The following is a 24,278-nucleotide window of genomic DNA, read 5'->3' on the forward strand; positions in this document are numbered from 1 at the left end:
ATGAGACATATCGCAAAAACTTAAGTCTCCTTACGGGTCGAGAGCGATTGACAAGTGACAGGACGAACAGACATACATAGCTAGCCCCTTGTACACCCTCTATCTCTAAAAGGAGTTGGGCTGGCACTGAAAAAAAAGATGTTCGAAATAATAATACTACTTTTCCAAGCCCCAGTTCAATTTCTGTCTTAATTTTTTCCAAGTGCATTAAAAATCTCCGTAAAGAAATCGTGTTTGGGTATTGATGCGGCTTATTATATGCAAATTTGGCCCAAAACAAACAACACAGGCCCAAACCGAGTGCTGACCATAAAGAAGAAAATGTCACAGGAGGCTCTTCTCCCTCGGCCTTGTTTTTCCCTCGGATGCCGCGGAGCCTGCGTAAATTCACAAAATATTGACACCGCCGCGACTTGAGGGCCAAAAGCCTTGACAGTGATCGAAATGTGTCTTGTCTAGGAGGCTTTCTGGCCTAGCTGGCATGCCCAGAGCGTGGAGACTGGAGAGCCTGGATACCGAAACTGAGACCGAGATGTTTGTCTTTGCAGCATTTCGGTTACAAGCCGCCACAAACAATTGCGGGCGGTTTGTTTGTGACGTTTGCTTAACAAGAAGAAAATTGCTGCAATTCTTTACAAGTTTTTGAGACTTGCAGCAAGATTGCGGACTCCTCGTTCCCATGTCGCCGGTTGAACGGAATACTGAAGCTGCAACACGGGCAGCCGAAGCTACTGGGCCACTTGGATGCATGCGTTCGCCATGCGTTTGTCATGCCAAAAGTGTAGTAAATTGTGTGGCACTTAAGTCAACACATGGCTGCAAGGATGCCGAGCAACCAATTTGCATGTGGGGGCACATTCGAATGCCGCGATTCAGCGCTCTATTTTGACTTTGACTTTGATAGATGTCTTTTGGCCAAGTTTCTGCTTTTGTTCTGCATTTTTTAGTCGCTCCAGTCGGTGCAGATCCAAGTGATGCGATTAAAGTGAATTTGGAGTGGTACAATAAATTTAAGGGTATATTTACCTGGCCAAAACAGTTCGAGCCCTTTCAAGTGATTAAAACTTCCTCTCAGCTTGACCTCGACCTCTTTGCAGTGGGCCTGAGCTCATTATGCTACCGAAATGAATGCAAATCGGCGGCATTAACGTCACATCCTTGCTGTTCGCCCTGTCTTCCACACCCATACTCCTTCGCGGCGAGGGGATCTGGCTCTTTCCATCTGCATTTGGTTATCAGGAACTTTGAGACTTATCACGCCGCCACACTCTCACTAACCGAAGCCTTGTTGTACGTACAGCGTACTAGCTACTCGACTGGCACAAATTTGCAATTATAATTTTGCGCCTAGTTGCTCGTTTTTCTGTGGCGGCGTTTTCCTTTTGGCCAGACTCGAATTTTTGTTCCCCCAGTCGCCGCCGCGATTTAATCTCCTTCGGCCAAGCTCTAGCCGAGCTAACTTGGCCGGTCGGCTGGCCAGCCAACCAACTACACACAACAGCCCACAAAGCGTAGTTCAACAATTGAATTTTAAAGCTGCCTCTTCTGGAGACCCTGGATCTGGGGATCCTTTTGCATGTTGGCGGCGGCGGGCTTGGGGGCATTTCTCTAAGGCCGCCACAAGCGCAGCTAATTGGATTTCTCTCCTGGGAGAGCTGCAGAGATGTAGCCGTAGACCCGGCTACGTAAAACATATCGATAATGTCTTGATCAGACAGCCAGGTCCGCTCTGCTGCCCCAGCACTACCCCTGGCTCCTTGGCGGCCAGCGAGCGGCAAGGCTTCAAGTTTGTTTGGTTGTGGCCAAATTGTAATAGTAAAGCACACTGAGAGAAAAGCAGGACAGAGAGCTTATATAAGCTAGAGGGGTATGTAAATGGGTTGTCTGTTAAAGGAGCAGTTAAAAGAATATAATTATTTTATAAACTTTTTAAAAATTTAATGATCCTTTGAATCAAGATGGTGAGTATAAGTGGCTCGTTTTAATAGATATTAAAATTTTTTTTTATATTTTCTTCAGATGTAACTTAATTTCCTAGACGTGTACAGAGAAGTACTTGCATGTGTAGCTCCCCAGCATCAGATGAATGATTTCGCCTGGCCGACCGATGAGGAACGCGTGTAAAGCAGCAATTAATTTGTACTACAAAAAACTGTTGCAGGCCGTAGCTCTTTTTGGCTTTTGGGTGCGTGGCCAAGTCCGCGGATGGATGAATATCCGATCCGTCTGCTGGGGCTGCTTTTTTTTGGTCTCACAAAAGGTTACAAAGCAATTATAAGGCTGGAAACCACACACACCACACACCAGGGCCACGGCCAGGGTCTTTGTTATATTTCTCTTAGCATATGAGGAGCACACTCCGAAGGAGAAGATCCCAGGGCAGATCCCAGATCTCTCATGTAGCCGCGACACGGCGACCTCTATGAATATTGCTCGCCGCCAGTCGACCCGGGATTAAAAAACGAAAATAATCCAATCCAGCCAAGAAGACTTGGCCAAGATGCAGCTTCGAGAGTCCGATTCCTGGCTCTGATTTTTGTTGTTATTTTGGGGCTGAGCTCAGAGCGCACTTTTTGTAATCTACGCTATAATCATGCACTGAGTAAATTCGCATAGCCGCCCATTATTCCACCCACTTTTGTTTTTGTGTATTTTTTGGCTTTGAGTGCAAGGCAAAGGCATTCAATTTCGTTGCTTTTATTGCCTTGGAATCAATGGGGTATACGGATTTTGGAGAAAAGTTGAATCATTCAGGAAGAATTTTGGGTCAAGATTTTAAAATAATAAAGTTAAGAACTCTATTACTTTTCTTGTTTCTAGTTATATTCTTTATTGTTACTAAAAATTCCTCTATAAATAACATAAAATAGGAAACATATCACTAAAAGTATTTAGTTTAAAATATTTATTCCTAATTTTTATAAAGGATACAACCTTAGTCGAGTTATATTTTAGACATCCTTCCTTTTCTCAGCGTTTGTTGTTTTTATTGCAACAAAATACACTTAATTTTGGTCTTTTTGCCGCAATTCATGGATTTCACATGGCTCGAATGCTCCACTCTTTCCTGGCCATGCCCTTGCCCGCCCCCTTTTCCTCCTCCTCGCCCCTCTGGCGCTACTCTGATCGATCGGCTTCTCAGCGCCGCCAGATGATCTACATTAAGAGAGAGATTTTTGCGGTTTAGTGGACCAGAGTTTGTTTTTTCCATATTTCTTGTAATCTTTTTTTTTTAGTTGAGGTCGGACCTTTGGCTAAACTTTGGAGTTCGAACATCGCCGCCGTCGATGGGGGCGTGTTCTGTTTAAACTGTGTGCGCCAGGCCATGGTACAGTTTTAAGTAATTGCATTATGTTTAACTTGGCTTTTTCGTTTTGCTTGTTTTTGTAGAGCAGAGTTCGAAACCAAACCCGGAGCCACAGTCGAAGTTTACTGGAAGTGGGCGGTTGATTTCTGCTCGCAATTTTAAGCTGCATTGCAGATAAAGCGGGCAGACAAAGTAAATACCATAAAGCATACCTGGGGATCTTGGAAATATTTTCACATCCAAAGAACTGAAACAACCAGTCTTCAAAGAGACTGATTTTTTTGTAGTGTCCGAGAACCAGTTGCGGAAACTTTTACCTCATTAGGGAGATGATTTCATCGGTGATCCATTTATGTCACAATATGTTCGGCTCATTTAGGGTCGATGGAGATCCATTTGGGAATATTTGAGAACAGGTGCTGCTGCCCCTGCCCATCTGCCCATCCACTTGCAGTCCAATTTCCAACACTTTACCCATTCGAGCTACTTAACATAAACAAACAGCGATTAGGGGCCCATAATCGAACAGAAATGCAGCATTAATCAGCTCCGGATTCCAGCCCAAATTCGAACCCTTTTCGGGTAGACCCCCCACAAGTCGCTGGAGACGCCGGATCCGGAGAGTAGACTAATTAAAAAGCATATTACGAATGTTATTAACATGACAGCGAACACAGCGCCACGACCGGGAGATGGAGGGGCTATAAAAGTTGATTCTGAACAGCAACAAACTGAAAGATAATGAGCAGGGAATGGGAATGAGAACGGCAGGCGATTCAAATCGATGTGCATATTTCGAAACAGATTTCAGACTGCGAAAAATTTCGTTTGTTGGGGTTATTTAATCCAATTAACAGACAGAAGAAAAAAAGATAGAGACTGTGACAGAGAAAGAGGCAGCGGGACAATTATCGAAATCAGGTAAACCCACACGGAGGGCATCCGAAGATATTGTCACTAATGAGTTATGATGCACAGACGACAGAAGCGGACGAGGCAAGCCTGGTGCCTCTTGCCACAACCATTCCGTGGTATACGAATACCATCCGTGGACCCATTGAACCAGCTGCACCAGCTGGATGGCTCCGAACCGATCGGATCCGATCCCAGCCGACCCGACTGACTGACTGAAATGTTGAACATTTTAAACCATAACATTTTATTAACATAATAAAATCAAAATTATCAACAAAGTCGTCAATGTCGCGACACAAACTGAGACACAGACGGACAGAAACGAAACGAAAAATGAAAATGAGACAACTTTGGAGGTAACGAGGCAGGAGGTTGCAACTTGGAGGAGATCTTTGGATCCAACAGACGCTCTAGCTGAATCAGGCAGCTAAACTGATCGGGCATCGTATCTTGGATTTCTTTTAGAGGTGACCACATCACGTGAGTGGCCCAATAAGAACCCATCGTGACACGGTCGCCATGAAAATTATCTTTCGAATTACTTGTTTATATTAGAAACAAGAAAGGCTTAATCTAACTTGCATTCTTTGCTTTTTTTAAGACTTCTAATAAGAATTTATCCTCCGATTTTAGTTAAAATAAAAATGTAGAAATATTACTTCATAAGATATAGTCTGATCCCTGACAGAACCCATGCCATCTCTATCTAATCTCTACCTGACACTCAGACGATCAACGATCATAGCTGGAAAATTTGTGTCTCTGACTAGGCTGGGGACTCAAATTTCCTCCGTCATCTATAATACCTATAATACATATAGTAAACTGCAGCATTTATGTCTAAAGAGGAGAGTTGATGGCGCTTAGCGCAGCTGGTTTTCAGTGGTATGGGCGCTCCTAACTGGCCCACACACTCATTGTCAGCCCAGCGCCGTACGGCCAATATCTTTGGATAGTTTAGAGTGTGTCTGGGGCATCAGATACACGTACTGCCCATCACCATTGTGACCGCCACATGCGGCGAGGGAACCCTAGATGACAGAATTATGATTTACTATAATGAAGCGTTATATAGTCGGGCTGATAGGCATCGGCTCGGTGTCGATTGGACCGCAGATTGTCATAAAGTTGATGACTTGTTATCGATTTTTAAACAGACCTCAATAATCATATATATTCACAATTTGGACTGAATTTCACTTGACATTCAAGCTTTTCTAATGATTATGGGCAGAAGAATATATTTTAAATAGAAAACTTAAGGCCTCTCCAACTTTGTAACTATAGGTTATACGGAAAAGGATGTTTAATTATGACTCGATATCCATGAACACAACTCATCCAGATAGCGATCGAATTCCTTTCGAAAAAAGGAGAGCAACTTTGGGAATTTTCACCCCATGCAGCTCTCATCGTTTCCGATGAAATTCCACATGTGACTCCTTTTTTATATCCAGGTCTTTTGATTTGCTCAATTCCAAAACAGGGCATTGCTCATAAATTTTATTATGAACTCGAACCCGAGAGCCGAACTCATCCCCCCGTCGAGAGCGTTGCGAGGCTCATAAACAACATGCAGAAATTACTTGTTTAAAATTTGTCACACCATTAGTAAAAAAAAAATAAACTGAAAATGAAAAATATACAAAAAACGGCGGCGAAAGGATCTCGCTGAGTTGGTGGACGTGATCGTGGACCTGGCCAAGAAATTTCCTATGGCAGGCCTGTGGCCTGCAATCGAAATGAAACAGAGGGAGAGACCCCGGAGGCAGCCTTGTTTGCTCTTGATTTTATCAACCGCAAAACATCTACTCAAGTGTCAGTGTCACTTGGCCCAGCAGGAGGGAGCTTCGATGGCGACGACTGAACGACTGAAAGACTGAGTCCCGGGGCTGAAGAAAAAAAACTGGGAGTCTGGCCAGAGACTACTCAGGAGGCTCGGAAGAAGACCCTTGGACCAGACCAGACCAGGCGTTGAAAAATGAAGAACAGACAGCCGAAGCCGAGAAATAAAGCGAAGGAGAAGAAATTCCCCAAAACGAAGTTCAAGTCCAAGTCGAACTTTATCCATATAATGAATACACCCTCAACTTAAGTGCATAATTTATAACGAAGTCCGGCGAGCAAGCGCAGACAAAGCTGGTAAAATGCCAACAATCCCTGAAGCTTTACCCTCCACACTTAAAAAAATACAAGCCAAGAAAATATATATTATTTCGGTTAACCATGATTGTAAGGATCCTTTTTAAAAGACTTAAAATTACTTCTAAATTTCTACAAAAGTTAAATCCTTTGAAACACTTAGTTTCTCTCAGCGTATCTGCAGTCGTATCCTTATAGATGGAGGTGTGTGTGTTAATAAATTTCTTAATAAAACATGCAAATTCAAATGCATTTATCTAGATCAGCCAAAAGCGACAAAATTTAACGCTCATACCATTTATCAGAAACGCTTTATTCCCCTTTTTTTTAATTTTTTGCATTTTTTGCCCTCCACCTTAAATATTTTTCTTTATTTTTTGGCACACGTCGTCGTTGGGTTAGTTTGGGTAGGGTCCTGATACGGTTAAGGTTACCAGAGATACTGTGCTCTTGACCAAAACCAGTTGATCTCAATAAATATTTTGACTTTTGACAAATGCCTTTTTTTTGGCAACAATGCCACCAAACAATGCAAGGACAGCACAAGGACAACGATAGGGGTGTGGCCTTGACAATCCATAAATATATCGAGGGGTGGACTGGTTAGCTATTCAAGTCAAAAATTGCCACCATTTCTTGGATAATTTGCGAAAATGTGTCAAGGGGGCGTGGTGGCTCGAGAAAGAAATAATTTGTGTCAAATTTTATATTTCTTGAACTATTTTTGGGTGGTAACTTGGGTTAGATTTATGGAGCAACCGCATTCCACTCAGAAAAATGGGTGGAAAATTACTATAAGGAAAGATTTATGTCTGTGGGTAATATTTATGCATTATAATAAAAAGAATTACCACAATTGTGAGTATAAGTATAAGAACGAACTTCTTGAGATGCCAAACTGTGTCAACTTGAGGAAAAACCTCACCTTTTTTCACTAATTTCAATGAAAATGACTTAACACTAACCCATTGACCCAATGGACAAATTCTTGTACAGAGAATTGTATATTTTTTGTGTGCGTTCTTAGTGACTTTGTTTTATTCTTGCCGGGGTAATTATAACGCAAAATCTGCCAAGCCACGACCATTGTTCGGATGGAGCTCAAAGATATGCGCACTCAGATAAACCCTGCCATCACAATGGCCAAGAAGTCAGGCAGCAGGGAGTGGGCTGTGGGGAGTTGTGAGCGTGCATCATAATTATTTTCATAATAAACTTGACAGAATTATAGTTTTTAGCAATTAAATATAAACAACGTTGGAACAACAAACCAAAAAAAACAAACGCCAAAACCGAAAAACAAGAATAGAATGCCAACAATTATGTGAACAATCCAGTCGAGTTAGGAGGTGGGGTGGTCGAGTCGGGGTGGTGCATCAGAAATGTGCAAACTGAATATAAAAAAATCACCTATCCTAAGCCAAAGACAAGACAAGTCGAGAGCCAAGATTCAAGGCCAAAGTTTAAAGAACACACTGGAGGGGGAGGAGGACCAAAGGGGCGACTGTCAATAATGACGATGATGAGTCGCCGGTTCATCATCGCTCGGATCATTTGCTGGATCTCTGGCCATAATTAATGACTAACATTTGGCCAGGCGTAGTCAGTCAAACTCGCGCTTCATCTAACAGAAACGAACAACGAAATTTTCTATATGTGATTGATAACCCCAAAACCGAAATGATGCAAAACCAGATTTTATAATACTCTTTTTTGTTAAGGGGTTTTATTTGCTATACTAGAAGGTGTTTCAAGCAGGTGGAAAATTATTTTCAATTAGAATTTTATAGGAACTTACTGACAATAATTTTAACTTTATGGGAGTTAATATACTCAAAATTACATAGATCTATGTTTAGGCCTATAATTTCTTCAAAATACTACAGCTCAATGCAACAAATGGGACATTAATCCCAAAATAAATTATGCATTACTGTCTTTCTTATTTACATTTTGTTTTAAAAATAGGTACATTTATTATTAGCCTTATTAAAACAATTTAATATATTTAAGAGTATTGGCAGTATATTTTTAAAAACCTTCCTTTTTTTATCTACTGACTTTTTCGAGTTCGAGTGTTGGATGGTTTTGACGTTGGCCCGCAGGAGTGCCGGTTGCAGGTTGACTGGCAATATCAATCAAAAAACGAGTACGAATCCGTGTGCAAAATTATTCAAATTTTGAAACATCTGAAAACGAGCAGCAAGTGCATTTGAAAGCGATAACAAACAACACACACGCACGTCAAATGGCAGCGAAATCGAGAAAAAAGGCTAAGACCAAAATGTGGGGAAGACATAAAACAGGTCTTGGTGGGAATCCGTAAACGAAATCCCCCCAAAACTGTGATGAGACTGGGGGGCTGGTGTGGTGGTGGCGCGATGCTGTGTGGTCCTCAGCTGGGGTCTGGGTGGATTTTCTTGGTTTTAATTAACAACTTTACAGCACATTTCAAGCGGTGAAACTTTCGGGGCGTTGAATGCTGCGATCCGCCTATTAACATAAGACGTTCGATCTCCACAAGTCCTCTCTTTCCCTTTTTCCCCATCATATAGCCTTTTCCAATGGGCAATATATGGCTGCAATATAAAATGCACAGTGAAAATTAACACGCTTTCGGTTCACGCCGCATCGGAAGTCTCTCAAAAAAACGTCTAAAGACAGAAATCGGGGGACCCACCACAGCGTTTGTCATCAAAAATATGCAAATTGATTTTGACTGTCCGCTCTTCACTCTGAATTCTTCAAAAACTATATAGACGACGATTGCCCCTCATTTACGCATCTTTTCAGTCGCCGGACTCTCGTCTTTTTGTTTGTCGAACTCATGATATTTTTACGGGTGTTATGGATTTATGCGGAAATGTGATAAAAAATTGTTGGTGCTTCCCTGGCCCGACTTTATGCTTGTGTGAACTAATAATTGACTATGGCTAATGCCCGAAAGAGGTTACAGCCATTATCGGTGAACTCAGTCTAACTGGAACTAAATTAAGTTTCTTAATCTCATTTCCAGGGTTGAAGGGCAAAAATACGGGATATATTTCAGGCTTATTCAATGAATCCATGAAAATATTTAAAGGTTTAGTTTCCTATTACCATTTCACTTTTAGCCACCCATGTCGCCAAATCAACACCTATTTGCTTCATCGAGAAACGAGCCACAAAAACTGAACCACACCTTAGGAGGCTGACTTACTAGCATAATTACAGCGAAGCCAGGGGAAATAACAAAACCAAATATGACCAAGAAAATGCTGGAGAAGCCATCATAAATCTCAGGTCCCATGAACGCGGCAAATTAACATTATTAAAATTTGGTTTTCGGCATAGAAAACAAAGCGAAACAAAATGAAAAAACAAAGCACGAAAAAATCAAAAATACTAAACAAATAATATTTTATTTGGACTAAACTAGTGGCGAGAGCTGTGCGTCCCGGTTCCAGGTGTTAAGTGAGAAGTAAACGTTGTCAAGAGGAACCAACACAAACCCCAGAGAAGTGAATGGAAAGCCGAAGGCGCCTTCATCGCTTCTCACATGGGAAAAAGGAAAAACTATCTGAGAAAAATATATGAAGGATTTTTGATGCGGACTATAAAAAACGAAGAAAATTTACGACATGATAATAAATCAAAATGTAATCTATAACAAAAAATGAGAAGTATAAAATTTCCGATGCCCTAATTCATTTTTTATTGAGGTGCGTTGAAGCTGGGCTTGGAGAATAATCAGCAGCACAGTTGGAAATCAGGACACCCATAAAAAAAAGGAGACTCTCCACCAACTCTCATCTAAATAAAATTTAATGTTTATATGGCGCACACACCTCCAATTTATGTTCGTCTTCGGAGTGGATGCCCAAAAGGAGAAACACAAAGAATCTTCAGCTAACAATGGCGAGTCCTTTCCGACATCTTTTGGCTTGTTTAGTGGATGATAAATTGCTGCTGTCTGTCTATATGGATTCTACTACCACCGGCAATTGTTATGATTTGTTTATGCCTTTTTTGGGAGCAGCTGTACCACGCCTCGCTTTCAGTTTCAAACAAAATACAATTGAATTGAAAATGAAGAGTCGATCGATTGATCTGTACACTGAAACAATATATTGGGCTTTAAGAAAGTTAAGAGAGGAAGGATAAGAGGACTCTACCCTGTAAATTATTCATCACACTCGCCTTTGTTTTCCTCACACATAACAGTACCTTATCGAACGGAAAATCAACCAGGACATCCCGCATATTGCATTCGGAATTACGCTCGTCCGGAAAATGGTATTAATTGTATGAAACGAAAACCCAAAAAATTAATGCAATCTATTGTGAGATTCAACACGATTCCAGTTAGTAACGCCGATTAGGATCTGCCAGGGGCCTCACGCACGCATAGTAAGGACATTAATGTGTCAACATGTGCGTTGAGAGGAAGCACATAACACACAGCACAGTACAGAACAGTGTGTGAGTTTTGCCCCACACACAGTAGTCCCTAGCATTGACGACTAGTTCCTGGTAGCAGACGGTAGAGATCCCGATAAGGATCAGGACACGATGAGGATTCGTGCGAATGTCACCCAGAGAGCCCTGGCCACAACAATGAACGCATAATGAGCAGAAGCTGTGCCAGAAATCCAAAATCTGGTTGAGATATCAACGCGGACAAATGGCCCTCTGTCCATATGGGTACCCGTAACATAAAAATCAACATCAACTCCGGCCAGAAATGTTTTCCTTTAATGCCTTTTTGCACGCTACATAAATCTTTGATGAAGAAAACTCTGAAGTTTTATTGCCCGTATGCAAAGCAGCCAGGAGATTTCCAACTACAGAACTGAAAGGAGTAAGGAGTCTGTAACTGGCAAAGGCTGACCTTCAACCCTTTCTCTCTTAACTGCTGCGGTTGACCGCATTATTGTCTTGTAGGAAAAAGGGTTCCCTGGGATAACTTTATTAGGAGCAAAATTCCGTTTGTTTCTTAAGCGAACATTATTCTTGATTAAGTCACATTAATTATGATAATGATGCCCTGAAACGAATCCCAGGACAAAGGCGCATTTCTCAGACAATGGCAATTGAAATGGGAACAGGATATTCCCCGGCAGCCATATGAAACGCAATTCGGAAAGGAAGGAAGCCAGGACGTGTGCGCAAATAAAAAATAGAAAAAGGAGCGAATGGAAAGGTAAAAGTGTGATAAATGTCAGTTTCCTGCTCAGCATTTCGGACACGCTGATGACTTCATCTCGATCGCTATACGGAAGTTATCTAATAACCGGGCGACGACTCTCATAATCCTTTTATGGAATTAATCAAGTGTGGCCATGACAAAAATTGAGACCTTTCAGCTGTCCTTGGGGAGCGTGGTGTTGCAGGCAGATGGACGCGATTTCCTTTCTCCTCCCATAACTCACATATGCCACAAATTGTTTGATTGACTTAAAAAAAAAATAAAATAATACGAGAAATTGGAGGAAAAATTCATGTTGAGGAAAAATCGTAAAAAGAGCAAATGAAAATTGGAAATTCCTCAATTATTCAGCTCACATGCCGGGTGAGAGACATTCATAAATTATCCATAAACCAGTACAGGCCGAGTGTGTAGACTGTAGAGGAATGAATACTCAAATTTATGGACATTGATTCGGTGCAATGCCTTGAATCGAAAATAAACAATTTTTATAGTTTATGTGGTGTTCGCTGATGTGATTTCCGTTCGGGAACAACCTCAGGTGGGCTCTGCCCATCAAGTAATTTTTTGGATTCGGTTGCAGTCTGCATATTAAAACAAAAGGAGGAAAAACAAAAGCAACAGAAGTAGCTGCTGCTGCTGCAGCAGCTGCCTTCCGAGGCAATTCCTCAAATGATCCTCAAGTGACCGCAGAAAGGTTCCAAAAATGACAAATGAAGAACTTCTTTGGTAGCCGAGCATAGATCTTGAGCAACTGTCAAAGCAGTCAGTCGTTTGTTGGCAAAATAACAATTAGAAAACAGTTGCAAAAGCTGATCTGCTTCCATCGGTTCATTAATCATGCAAAATAGCAGGCATACTTAACGGGGTCGGGCTGTCTGGTCTGTCGTTCGCCCTAAATGGCTTCGATCGATTCGGATTATACTCGAAACTCGAAATCAGGCACTCCGTCGAGTGTCATTTATTATGTCAGAGTTTTCTAGTTCAAGAGGGTCTGGATCGGCCATTAACGGGTTGGGTAAGTAAATACATCCGCCGATCTTTCGGCTTGAATTTCTAATCAAGTGTCATTAATCACACTGTGGTGTCGCTTCGATTTTGGCATACGTTCAAGGTGACGGCACAAACAATTGCCGCCTCTGGGTTGCCTTTTATTTCGATGCCGATGCCATCGGAACACACTCACATTCACGTGACATTGGAAATGCAATTTTTTTCGGCCCTCCCCGAAGTCTTCCCCCGGCCCTTCAGCCCCCTGCTGACGAAGCAATCCAACCATACTATGCCATACCATGCCACAAATTCGAATTCAAAGGCATCCACATGCAATTTGCCGTCTTGTTGCCGCGAAACTAGAACACGAATGAGAACTTTTTATTGGCATTATGCTTGCTGGCTTTGTTTACCCTTAGCCAGTGGAAAACAAACCATTTAAAAGAAGTCTTTAAAACGACTTATCTACACTCTGTATATATAACACCAAAGAAAAAAAATTAAATAAAGATAGTTATAATTATAAAACAATTTCTAGAAAAGATTCACTATTTCAAAGCCCCCAAAAGGGACATAAAATTTATAGTACTTTGACAGTACTTAGAGACATAAGTAGAGACTACATAATAGTTAGTCTAATATTTTCTGATTTACATTCAGAACTAAAGATCCTCACTAAACACACCACCAAAACCAATAAACCCCTTCTTAAGAAGAGCAACAAAATAGCCAAGAACTTAAGGTCAATTTTAATTCCAAGGCATTGAACTTGTTGTTGTGTGTATAGAATTTGGTGGGGTTCTACACCAAAAAAAAAAAGAGAAATAAAATGGAAATTCAAGGAGGAGATACTGAAGGGGGCGGGATAGCAACCGACCTCGCCTTGGCTTCGTTTCTTTGATTTTGGGAGCTAGAGAACTTGCATAAGCATGCAATTAATTCCTCAATGGCTGCATTGTTAGGTTGTTATGTGCAGGCCATAACCCAGAGCCCAACAGAGTTTGGATACCAAAATATCTCATAGTTACACAACGCACAAAATGCGTTAATTAACAGAAATATGCAGCGCCCACTTGGAATTACTGGCAGAAATATCCGAATATATACTGAAACCCGAACAGGGAACGCCCCCTCGAGGCATATAAAAATTTGTTTGCTGAGGACTCTCGCCAAAAAGTGGATAGAAGGCAGCTTATGCCCGGGTTATTTATGATTTTTCGCATAAATTTACGCGAACGCTCGTAAAAATGCGTGAAATACGACATTTTGAGTTCTGTGAAAGTGTAACACAGTCTCTAGACTCTCCTTAAGACTGAAAGAACTTGGCCAAAAGATCTGGCCCCAGATCAGTAAGACAAAAGCTCAGCAGCTAACCGTGAACAATGTGGCAACATTTGTGTGATTTGTAGCTTTCAGAGCGTTAAGCCCCGGCAACAATGTTGCTAATAGACCTGGTCGAAAGCCTGACGAGGAATCCCAGCTCCTCCTAGGCCATGTCGAGGCGTAGGTTTTGGTCTCACGGCTCCGGAATTCGTTGTAAACAAGTAGCTTTAGTTGAGTAGCTTTAGGAATTTAAAACAAATGAGAATGATCTTGGCAAGACATGTAGCAGGAGCCATTGGCTGGGGATAGTTCGATAGTTAATTTAAATAATTAAGAAAAGAAACAATTTATGTGGTGCTCGCAATACAAATTGTATATATATATATATTTTAAAGGGTTTACAGTCAATCTAGATTCGGGGTTATTCTATATTATTATTATTATAAATGGTAAAAGTTCTCCTGGTAGATCCGTCAATCGTCCGCCAAGTCCCCCACCGTGGAGTGGGGCGGGGCAGTGGTCACCGCACTGAAGGGCAGGGCGTGTTGGGTGGCCGAGCCCCAGCTTCGACGGGGCAGTATCCTGCCGAAGTTGAAATACTTCTGGCGCAGCTTGTCCTTGATCTCGTCCTCGTTCATAATGGCGCTGGCTTCGCGGAAATTGAGGAAAATGCGTCCCTTTTCGTCGGTTTTAATGGGCAAGATCTCAGTGCAGACGTTTCGGGCCTTGAGAAGGAAGCCCTCCTCCTCTTGCTCCCCAGCCGCAGACGGGGGCCCACCATTGCAGTTAATGAGCTGATCCTCGGGCAGCACAGCCACACTATCTAGCCGAGAGTCCATCGACTGGGATCTCGGCGGCTTGGCCGTGCTCGGGTGGCTCTTCTTTTTTCGTAGACAGAACGGATCGCGATCGCTGGCCTTGACGTACTGCACTACTGGGCGGTTGACTCCCCACTTGGGGCGATCGTCCACCTTGGCGTCCTTGTCCTTGTGGCTCTTCTTCAGCCCTTTGTCCTTGTCCTTGCTCTTGGCCTTGAAAGTGGTCGTGGTAGTGGTGGTTGTGGTCGTGGTAGTCTCATGGTCTTTTTCAGCAGTAGATTCCTTAGCGGGTTGGGTCTGACTCTTGGAAGTTTGGGTGGTGGTGGTGGTGGAGACTTCCCTCTTGAGCAGGACCTTGTAGAAATTGTCGTGGAACAGGCAGAGATCGCAGTTCAAGGGCAGCTCCGTCTGGGTTTCTACATCGGTTTGTTGGCCTGGCTCCAGATTAATCTCATGTTTGCAATCTTGATTCGGGTCATCCAAGTGCAGGGGAGTCTTTACTGGTATGAGTGCCAGCTTATCCTGTTCGGGTATTGGGGCCACGTCCACCTCAAGGGAATCAGGTGAAAAGCAACCACTGGCGGTCACCACATCCGTTCGCCCAGATCTCGCTGTCTCGATGAGAGGTTCCTCCTCCTCATTCTCAGCCTTATACCCATCCTCAGTATATATCGAGGTATCCGTGCGCTGGGTCATCGTTGCTTTGGAATATGATCCGGCAGTCGGTGGCGGCTTCTGCATGGGCTGCTGCACAAAGTACGTGGCTATCTGAAGGTTTCCAATGGCGTTCTGCAGGCCAAAGATGTCGCTGGTTACGGGCAATGGAATCAGGGTAGCTGGCTGCATCAGCAGGGCCATGTTCTCCTTGTCCTCACCCAGAAACGAGGTCTGCCTCTTGGTCTTTGGCTCCTCATTTTTGGAATCTGTGGGTTGCTTGATGGGCTTGGTGATGGTGCGGCGAAGATTGATGGGCGTGCCTATCAGGACTTTCTCCTCGGACACCACAGTGGGCTGGGATTGTGGCTGGGGCTGTGTTGGTGGAGCAGCCCTTGGGGTGTTGGAGGGCTCCTCTTCGTTCTGACTGGGTCCTGTTCCAGTTACCTCTCCGTCCTCGTCCTCCTCTTCTACGGACTGGACCCTCAAGAGTTCGGACTCGTCGCCCTCTGTTTCCTGCGACTTCAAGGATATCTGCCTCACCATTCGCTTTTTCTGTTTCTCCATTTTGGCCGCTACCTCGGCCTTGGCAATGGCATCCAGCATCACCTGCTGCTTCTTCTGCTGGGCCTCCTCGCGTTCCAAAAGCTGTCGCCTCTCGAATTCCAGACGCTCCTGTTCCAATATCTTTTGCCGGCGCAGGCGATCCTCCTCGATTTGCTCCTCCTGGCGATGCCGCTCCAGCTCCCATTTTCGGATCAGCTCCCGCTCCTGGAGCTGCTTCTTAATGGCATCATGATACTCGGCCGCTTTGCGTCGCTTGTCCATCCTTTCAGCTAAAGTATGAGCGTCCAGGGGGGCGTTCTGTCCCCTCAGATATGTGGAGCTGGATTGCAGGGACTGGACATCGTCCTCACTGTCCTTGAGGTCGTGCATCCCACGGCTGAGCCACCCAGGTGGAGGCTGCGGACCAACGCCTCCAGTAGCGCCATTAAAGTTGGCCCACCGAGCTCTTTCCCGTTCGTGCTGCTCGTGGACGTAGAAGTCGCTCTGCTCCGAGTTGCCGATGTGAACTTGGTAGGTGTTCGAGGTCGACACATCCCGGCTGAGGCTCATGTTCGAGGAGCTGGGTGGAGCGGGCATATAGCAGCATCTGATGGGGGTTTTAAACCGGAATAAAAAAGGTTATTTAAAAAAATTAAGTAATATATAGCACTTAATATATAAGTCTTTAATTAATTCATCACAATCAAAATGAAATTTCCAAAAAGCTGCTTCATCAATAAATTAAAGGATAAGTCGGATGTCCTTGGTAACAGGACCAGTCATTACTGCATTGTTATTTATTTAAACAATCCCAATTAGCACATGTCTAATTGATGTTTGCTTTTTGGATTTGTGTGTGATTGGGTCACCTGGTTACGGCTACTCACCCGTCGGCCATGTATCCGTCGGCAGCCAGGGGCTCGTATCCCTGCCCTGGCACACGGCGACCCTTGATGACATACGCCAGGTTGGGCGGCTTCACCGGGGGCGGTGGGTGGTGGGCTGCCATCGGCATGGGAATAGGCAGCGGTATTGCCATTGGAGCTGGGAGCTGAGCTGCTCCTGCACCACCCTGAATCGATCGCCGGAGGCGTCGACACCCGGCCATGCCCATGCCGCCGATTGCACCACCCCCAGCCATCTCCTCCAGGACACTGGCGCTTCCCAAGCCACTGACGCTCTCGATTTGGCTCGCACCGTCGTTGAACCAAATGTCGGGCGTGTGCGGATTCTTGGGCGTGTCGCTAAGATAGCCGGAAGTGTCCTCCTCCTGGCAACCGGGGGCAACTCCTTGGTTTCCCTGGGCTCCCGGGGGATTGTTGTTTAATCGATGTGTGCCGTTGCTGGGATCAAAGTCTTTTGGCTTCGTAGTTCCCGCTCCCACTCCTGCTCCTACTCCAGGACCTGCTGCTACTCCACCTCCTGCTCCAGGTCCTGCCACCTTCTCCCCTTGCCTTGCCCTATGTCGAATAACTGGCAAACTGGGACTCCTGAGGCGTTGCTGTTGTTGCTGCTGCTGTTGGAGCAAAAGTTGCTGATGCAATTGTTGTTGCTGGTGCTGACCCTGGCGGGAGTTCTGCATCCTGCCCTTGGCCGTTTGCAAAGACGTGGGCATTAGCTCCGCATAGCGGGCAGAGCTCTGTATCTGACGCGATGTCATGCCGGGGGCATAGCTTCCCCGCCTAGTCCTGCGATACATGGACTCGTCTTCGTCCTCGAAGTCCGCATCGGCATCCCCGTCGAGATCCTCGATGTACCGCTCCAGCTGGTTCATGTAGGCCTGGTTGCCCTGCCTAAAGTCTGGCTGCCGCAGGATCAACTGCATGTCCTGGGTGGGCTGGTGGCGGCGCGATTGACTGGAAGTCTGATTGGAGGTGGAACTCTGGCTGAGATCCAGGTTGGAGTAGTAGGTGCGAATGGAGGTGCGTTCGATTTTGTGGTGCGACGTGTGCTGGTGATGGTACATCTCATCCATGCGAGCGATTTCCTCTGCGAAACTAAAATCGTTATGTCCTTCACTTGGCTAATTCCGAGGGAAGACCCACCTCTCTCCTTGGCCCATTGCTGCTTCTTCAAGTCCAACAACCTGTGCGTTTGCCTAGCCTCCGGTCCCGTAATCATGTCAGTTCATTGCACTTCCGCAGTCGGGCCAGAAATGCTGGAGGTCAGCTGGAATCCGAGCAGCACACCGTCAAATAATAGCACCACACCAAGGCTGTGCAGGAGCCTCACTGAAATTCCTTCGAACTTTGGCAAGCGGCAGCCGAAATTCGATTTGTTTTGCATTGGAATGCCAGCGGGTTGTCCTGGCAACCTCGTTACCCATTCACGGGTAAACAAAGCCACTTTCTGCACCCTACTTTGAAGGGTATTATTCGGTTTTTACTTTCCTATTTCATATTTAAAGAATAAGGTTTCTAAATACCTTTTTATACCCTTGCAGAGGGTATTATAATTTTGGTCAAAAGTGTGCAACGCAGTGAAGGAGACATCTCCGACCCTATAAAGTATATATATTCTTGATCAGGATCACCTCCTGAGTCGATATGAGCATGTCCGTCTGTCCGTCTGTCCGTCTGTCCGTCTGTCCGTCGGTCCGTCTGTCCGTCTGTCCGTCTGTCTGTTTCTACGCAAACTAGTCTCTCAGTTTTAAAGCTATCGAGTTGAAACTTTGCACACACCCTTCTTTCCTTTGCAGGCAGTATATAAGTCGGAACGGCCGGGATCGGTCGACTATATCCTATAGCTGCCATATAACTGATTGATCGGAAATGCCATAACTTTGGTGTTTTTTAAGTTAGAGGGTTGGGAGTTTCTACACATGTTATATTTGACCAAAATATCTTATGTACAAAATTTCGTAAGGATCGGCCGACTATATCCTATAGCTGTCATAGAACGATCAAAATTGGCATAACTTTGGTGTTTTTTAAGTTAGAAAGATGGGATTTGGTACAGATTCTATTTTGGGGAAAACAATCTGATCTGCCAATTTTCATAAGGATCGGCCGACTATAAACGATCCGCTATATATCTAATAAAATAAGATGGGTGGCGCCACCTAGCGGACTGCGACTGAACTGCAAGGGTATATCAACTTCGGCTCCGCCCGAAGTTAGCTTTCCTTTCTTGTTTTAAGCTAGCTTAAAAATAATCATGAAGTCTTCAATTTTATTATTAAACTGAAACACTTTTTGATAGAAACTGCCAGGTTTTAAAACAATTTTAGTCACTATATCCTTTCACATCCTGTTAAGGTATTTACTTAGTCACTGTAACCAGTTTAACCTTCCTTTTTCGTTTTTTATGGGGGCAGTCCTTGCACTCACTTTTGTCAGTGGGTTAATGCAGCTTGTTATGTGGGTGGTGAGTGGTGGGGGTCTTCAGAAACTATAGACATCATCGCGTGTTCGATGTCTGTTCCAAAAATACTTATTCTTTGGGTTGTTGTTGGTATAAATTAAAAGTACAACCAAGCCAACCAGGAAGAACCAGACAATTTCCCGGCTTAGGGGTTGTGGGTGGCTCTTGGGAGTATCGATTTTCCATCAAGGGTGAACTATCCCCATACGCGTAAGTTCAATTACCGCACAAATACTACACATATGAGGCATGTAGAAATGGAGGAAGAAAGAGCAACAAGTTATCAAGTGGAATCTTCTTTAACCTTCGGGCGAGCGTAGGTGTAAAATGCAGAACGCAGAACGTCCTTCGTGGTTGCTTTCTGGCCTGGCCACAAGACCCCAGAGTCTGTCCATTCGATTAGCGGAGGGACCAACCTCGGGCCCGGAGAATTTATTTCCCATGGTCAAAATAGAAATGGCCAAAAGATAAAAGCCACAGAGAAATATCTCATAACCCATTTTCCATAAACATACAGAGACCACAGAGGCAAAGCGGTGTGGTTGCCTTCTTTTCTGTGTTTTGTATTTTTTTGTTGTTGTTGTTGTATTCTGTTTTCCTGCCGTGGTGGTTCAGTGGTGCTGTTGGGTCTGTTTTATACGCGTGGGCGTTGAAATCACTGCCAGTCAAAAGGTCATGTTATGATCTTGAGCGAACTATGTGTCTAAGCATGAGAGCATGGGAGCCCCGGACTCTGGAGTGGAGTTCAGTCGACGCAACTCGAGAGTCGAGAGCAAGTCCCAGAGTTTTAAAGACAGACACCCATCGAGTTGAAGCACTGGGAAATTTACTGATTTAGATTCAATTTATTAAATGATTTTTATCTAAAATCATATATGTTTTGGAATGATTTTTGGAATACACTTTTGGAGGCTTATCTGATAAGTAATAGTTTAAAATTAAGCCACTTTTTGATCGACATTTTCTATAATTTTAATCAAGCCCAGTTTTTTCTCCATGTGCTGAACTCTAGCTGGCCAAGAAAAGGAGCAGCCAGATATCAGGCCAAAAGATGAGGGCGCCAGAGGAGTAAGGGGCCAGCGGGTGGAGTGCCACAGACAGAGACGGCAATCAAGAAATCCCACTTGATACAAGTGCATTTATAAGACATTATAATGAGTTTTTATAAACTTAAACAGGGTCGCCGGCGAGCAGCCTTAGGGCGTCACTTAACTAGACGAATGAATGCTCTCGCCCCCCTTCGATCCAATCCCTCGCTCCAGTTGATCTCGGACATTGGTCACTGGTGATGGGTCATCTGGGGGGGATGGTCATCAAGATCATAATTGCTTATGCAGCTGGGTCAAGAGTCGTGGCGACCCATCTCTTCCGAAAACGGCACACATGTCACCACCACCGCCACTCCGTCGCACTCCGAAAAGAAAGTGATCATGCCAGGAGGACTGATGATCGGCTACGATCATGTCCGATGCCATTTAAGCAGCAATTTTCATTCATCATCGAGGCAACCCGAAGATTTTCACTTGTCCGCTGGCCGATCGAATGAACGATCGAGCGAGCGATCGAACCAACGAACGGCAATCAATTGAACGATCAGCCCCGATCGCGCCGGATCGTTTTGCTCGATCGCTCTATTCAAACGATCGATGTATCATTTAGCGTATAACCTCAATACACCTACCAATAAACAAACAAGCCAAATGCCTAATAATTGTAATTTTCCATATTTTTGTCGAGTCTACGATCGGACGACGAATGCGATGAACCCAAACACGATCGGGCCCCCAAGGCAAAGGAGCCGTTTAAATGGCAGATAGAGAAAGATATATATGTTTCAGATACAATCGAGGATCGAATTTTATAAGATAAAGCTATTATTTAGTCTATAAAATTTTTAGAAATATTTTAAACCTAAGCATAGATGATCAAAAACTTTGTCTTAAAAACACTCATAATAAGTAGAAAAATTCTATTTTAATATTATTCCATATATCCTATTATTTTACCCAGATCTGTTTATATACTTAGATCGAGAGAGAGAGGGCATTAGACCATACATATTGATCAAAATTGATGATGTTGACACGAACTTTGAACGACTCTGATCGTCGTCTGCTTACAAGGGTTTCTCAAGCGATTTTCATAAGTGATTCGGGCAACTCGTGTAGCAAACGACTTAAGGTTTCATCTCAAGTGAGAGTATAGTTCAATTGATATGTAAAAAATATACCTTTTTTCACAGCCAAGATCGATGGATCGAAATGGAGCTAATTTCCGAGCCATTGAAATTTTGACAATGAATGTCGTAATTCCGAACAGGTCGAACTGTCCTCTTCGAGAATATAATTGTTGTGCTCTCGAAACACTACAGCGTAGAATTTATTTGAAAGACAAACCGAATAGTTGGGCATTGCGGTTGCTGCACTTTCGATTGGAGCTGACAACACGACATGACTGCCCAAAAATGGTCACTGGACAGCGAAAAGAGACACCTCCAATCGAAGTCGAAGTCGAAGTCGAAGGCCCTGGTCTAAGCGCCAACAACAAGCGACTGTCAGGTGTTTGGAGATCATTTCCAGCTTCAAATATCTAGCCACTCGAGCCACGAGTCGCGGCTGGAAAGAAAAAATAGGGAGTGTGGGCATGATAACTTTGCGATTAGTTTAGAATGAATGTCCTCCGATAAACTAAGAAAGTATATGTTACGGCCATAAATAGAAATATCTAATGTGGGAACTCAATTAGCTGCGTTTTACGATTAGCACGAAAAAAAGCTACAAGTATTATTTTTATTGGTACTTGGTTTAGAGTAAGGAAAACGATTAAGCCAACACCTACAGTTTAAATATAATTTTTGAAGTAAATTTTGATAAAAGCTTGAGTGGAAAAAGTAAAAAACATTCACTGTTCTAGGAAGTTTAAGAAGTACAACTAAAAAGGTCTAAGAACCTATTGAAAATGTGGTTCTCATTCAAAGGGTATCTGCAACTTCGACTGATGGAATGCATGTGAAGTGGCCCCGTCTAGTTTTTCCTCCATTGCATCTGCTTGTCGTCCTCGGGACTGACAACATGTTACACTTTGGTCACTATAATGAGCCGTAATTAGTGGCAGAGATCTGTGCAACAACTGCAACAGCGACCGCAGCATCCCAGCAATGCGACACCGATTGGCTGCGTGTGAAAAGTTGCGCGCTTTGTGATAATTGCCACAAAAGCTGCTTCCACGTCGGCGTCTGCATTTTAGCCAGAAAGCCGGACACTCGGCCATGTGTCAACGTGTCGTCGTCGTCGTCGTCGTTGGCGGCGGCGAGTGTCAGGCTAAATGAAAGGAAAACTGATTACACTTGACAAGTTCAAATTGTTTGCGCCGACTAAGGGACAGGCGACATTAAAGACCGAGAGTGAAAGCCCCCACAGAGCCTGTCAAAGGTTTTTTTCTTTATTTTTATTTCGCTTCTCCAGCTGATTTGTTTTTCCTTTTTTTCCATAAGTCTGAGTTAGTGTGGAAAAGGAAAAATCTAAACAGCAACTTAGCAATTTCCCACCGACAAAGAGACGAGAAGTTGGAAAATCTTAAAATGTCCACTGATTGCCGGAGCTTGTTGTTGTTTTGGCCACATGCATGGTGGTAAAGGCCCGGCCCGGCCCGAAGCCTCCTGGCCTCAACTTTGGCTAACGGTTAATACAGTCCATCATTATCAGAAATGCGTTTGCAGCTCCCAGAGCCAGATCTCTGGCTAAGGTCAGTTTAGAGACCGAAAAATTGTTGCCTACAAGCCTCCCTCCCTCGAACCCCAAAAAAAAGGCTAAAACAAGCAAAAAGCGAAAAAATTCTCACAAGGCGCTGGCTGCACTGAGAAAAAATCTCAAGTTCCTAGAAGAAGTTTAAAAAGTTCCTACATATTCCTACTACACTAACATCTATCTTTCCATTGAAAGAATAGTATATATTTCAGAAGAAAATAATTGGATTATAAATTATTTCGAATTCTATTTCATTTTTCTTCCTGTACATGTCTGGCTGGTTGGTTCTTGGCCAGAAAAGAGCTTGGCTACATGAAACAGGTGTGGCACGTCGCAAAAAAACAAAAAAAATATATAAACTGGGAGGAGAGTCTGTTGCCTGTGATGCTGCTACTCGGGCTGACTGGACCAAGACCTGGCCCGAAGAGTGTGTGGCGTGGTGGTGATGCTTCTGGCCAGGTTAGAGCTCTCCGAGGTTGGCGACGCTTTTACCGCACGTTCGTTATTTTTGAGGTCACAATATGCTATGTGTGTGCCTGAGCATCAAGAGACGACAACGACGGCTCCAGCCCAGCTCCGAGTCGAGGTCCGCGCGGCTCACTGCTGATCATCGCTGGAAATCTGCGGATGCGGACCATGGGCTGTGTTTGTTTGTCGCCTCTAATGAAACACGCGACATGGAAACACACACACTCAGATACACAGCTATGTATGGCTCAACTTTGACCCTGGTCAGAGGGCAAAGCCAGGCTTGAAATTAAAAAAGATAACTCAGATGCGAAAACAATTGATAGTCACAGATATTAAGCTTTGACAGCATAAAATACGATAGACATAGCCCGATAAAATTTTGCGTCAAGTCAATTAAGGTTAGACTCTCGAAGAATCTATTGTGGAGAGAGATATTTGCAGGTGGGAATTCCCTCAGGTGAATAAAAGATAGAAGTGACTAAACTGTTCCACATATGACTCAGTCTGCTTTTGATACAAATAAAAACAGGTTGACTCATAGGAATTTTTATATTTCTATCCATCAGGGCACACCTCAGGTTTTATTAAATTTTGATAGAACTTTAGAACCTAGCGGATCCCAACCTCCAGGCAGGTGCAATACAAGATCTTCAGTTTAACGAACTGTCTTTGAACTTCTTATTGAAATGAAAACATTTATAACTTATCGGATACTTATACAAGGTGCGTATGATTGATGGGCCGAGTGCATTGTCCATGGGTTTTGAGCTAATTTATAACAACAATCGGGGAATTTGTATGCCGTCTGTCAA

General features: G+C 43.8%; 1 protein-coding gene and 1 long non-coding RNA gene across 4 annotated transcripts in view; both read right to left on the bottom strand.

Annotated features, from left to right (window-relative positions):
• The window catches only part of LOC26515594, a 147,509-nt gene that overhangs the window by 54,352 nt on the left and 68,879 nt on the right, over window positions 1-24,278 (bottom strand). The gene's annotated exons all lie outside the window — the stretch shown is intronic.
• On the bottom strand, window positions 14,220-18,217 carry LOC6493226. Its single transcript, XM_001957266.4, has 3 exons — window positions 17,932-18,217; window positions 16,774-17,875; window positions 14,220-16,493 (listed from the first exon to the last, which is right to left on the bottom strand). Exons 1-3 carry the CDS (start codon window positions 18,005-18,007, stop codon window positions 14,342-14,344), a joined length of 3,330 nt encoding a protein of 1,109 aa, XP_001957302.1. The 5' UTR covers window positions 18,008-18,217; the 3' UTR covers window positions 14,220-14,341.

Source organism: Drosophila ananassae, chromosome 2R, assembly GCF_017639315.1.
Source record: "Drosophila ananassae strain 14024-0371.13 chromosome 2R, ASM1763931v2, whole genome shotgun sequence".
Classification (NCBI taxonomy): Eukaryota; Metazoa; Arthropoda; class Insecta; order Diptera; family Drosophilidae; genus Drosophila; species Drosophila ananassae.

Coding starts and splice junctions, on each gene's coding strand:
- LOC6493226 (XM_001957266.4), bottom strand. CDS start 18,007: ATGATTACGGGACCGGAGGCTAGGCAAACGCACAGGTTGTTGGACTTG. Junction 17,876..17,931: donor GCAATGGGCCAAGGAGAGAG/GTGGGTCTTCCC, acceptor TTAGTTTCGCAG/AGGAAATCGCTCGCATGGAT. Junction 16,494..16,773: donor GACGGATACATGGCCGACGG/GTGAGTAGCCGT, acceptor AACCCCCATCAG/ATGCTGCTATATGCCCGCTC.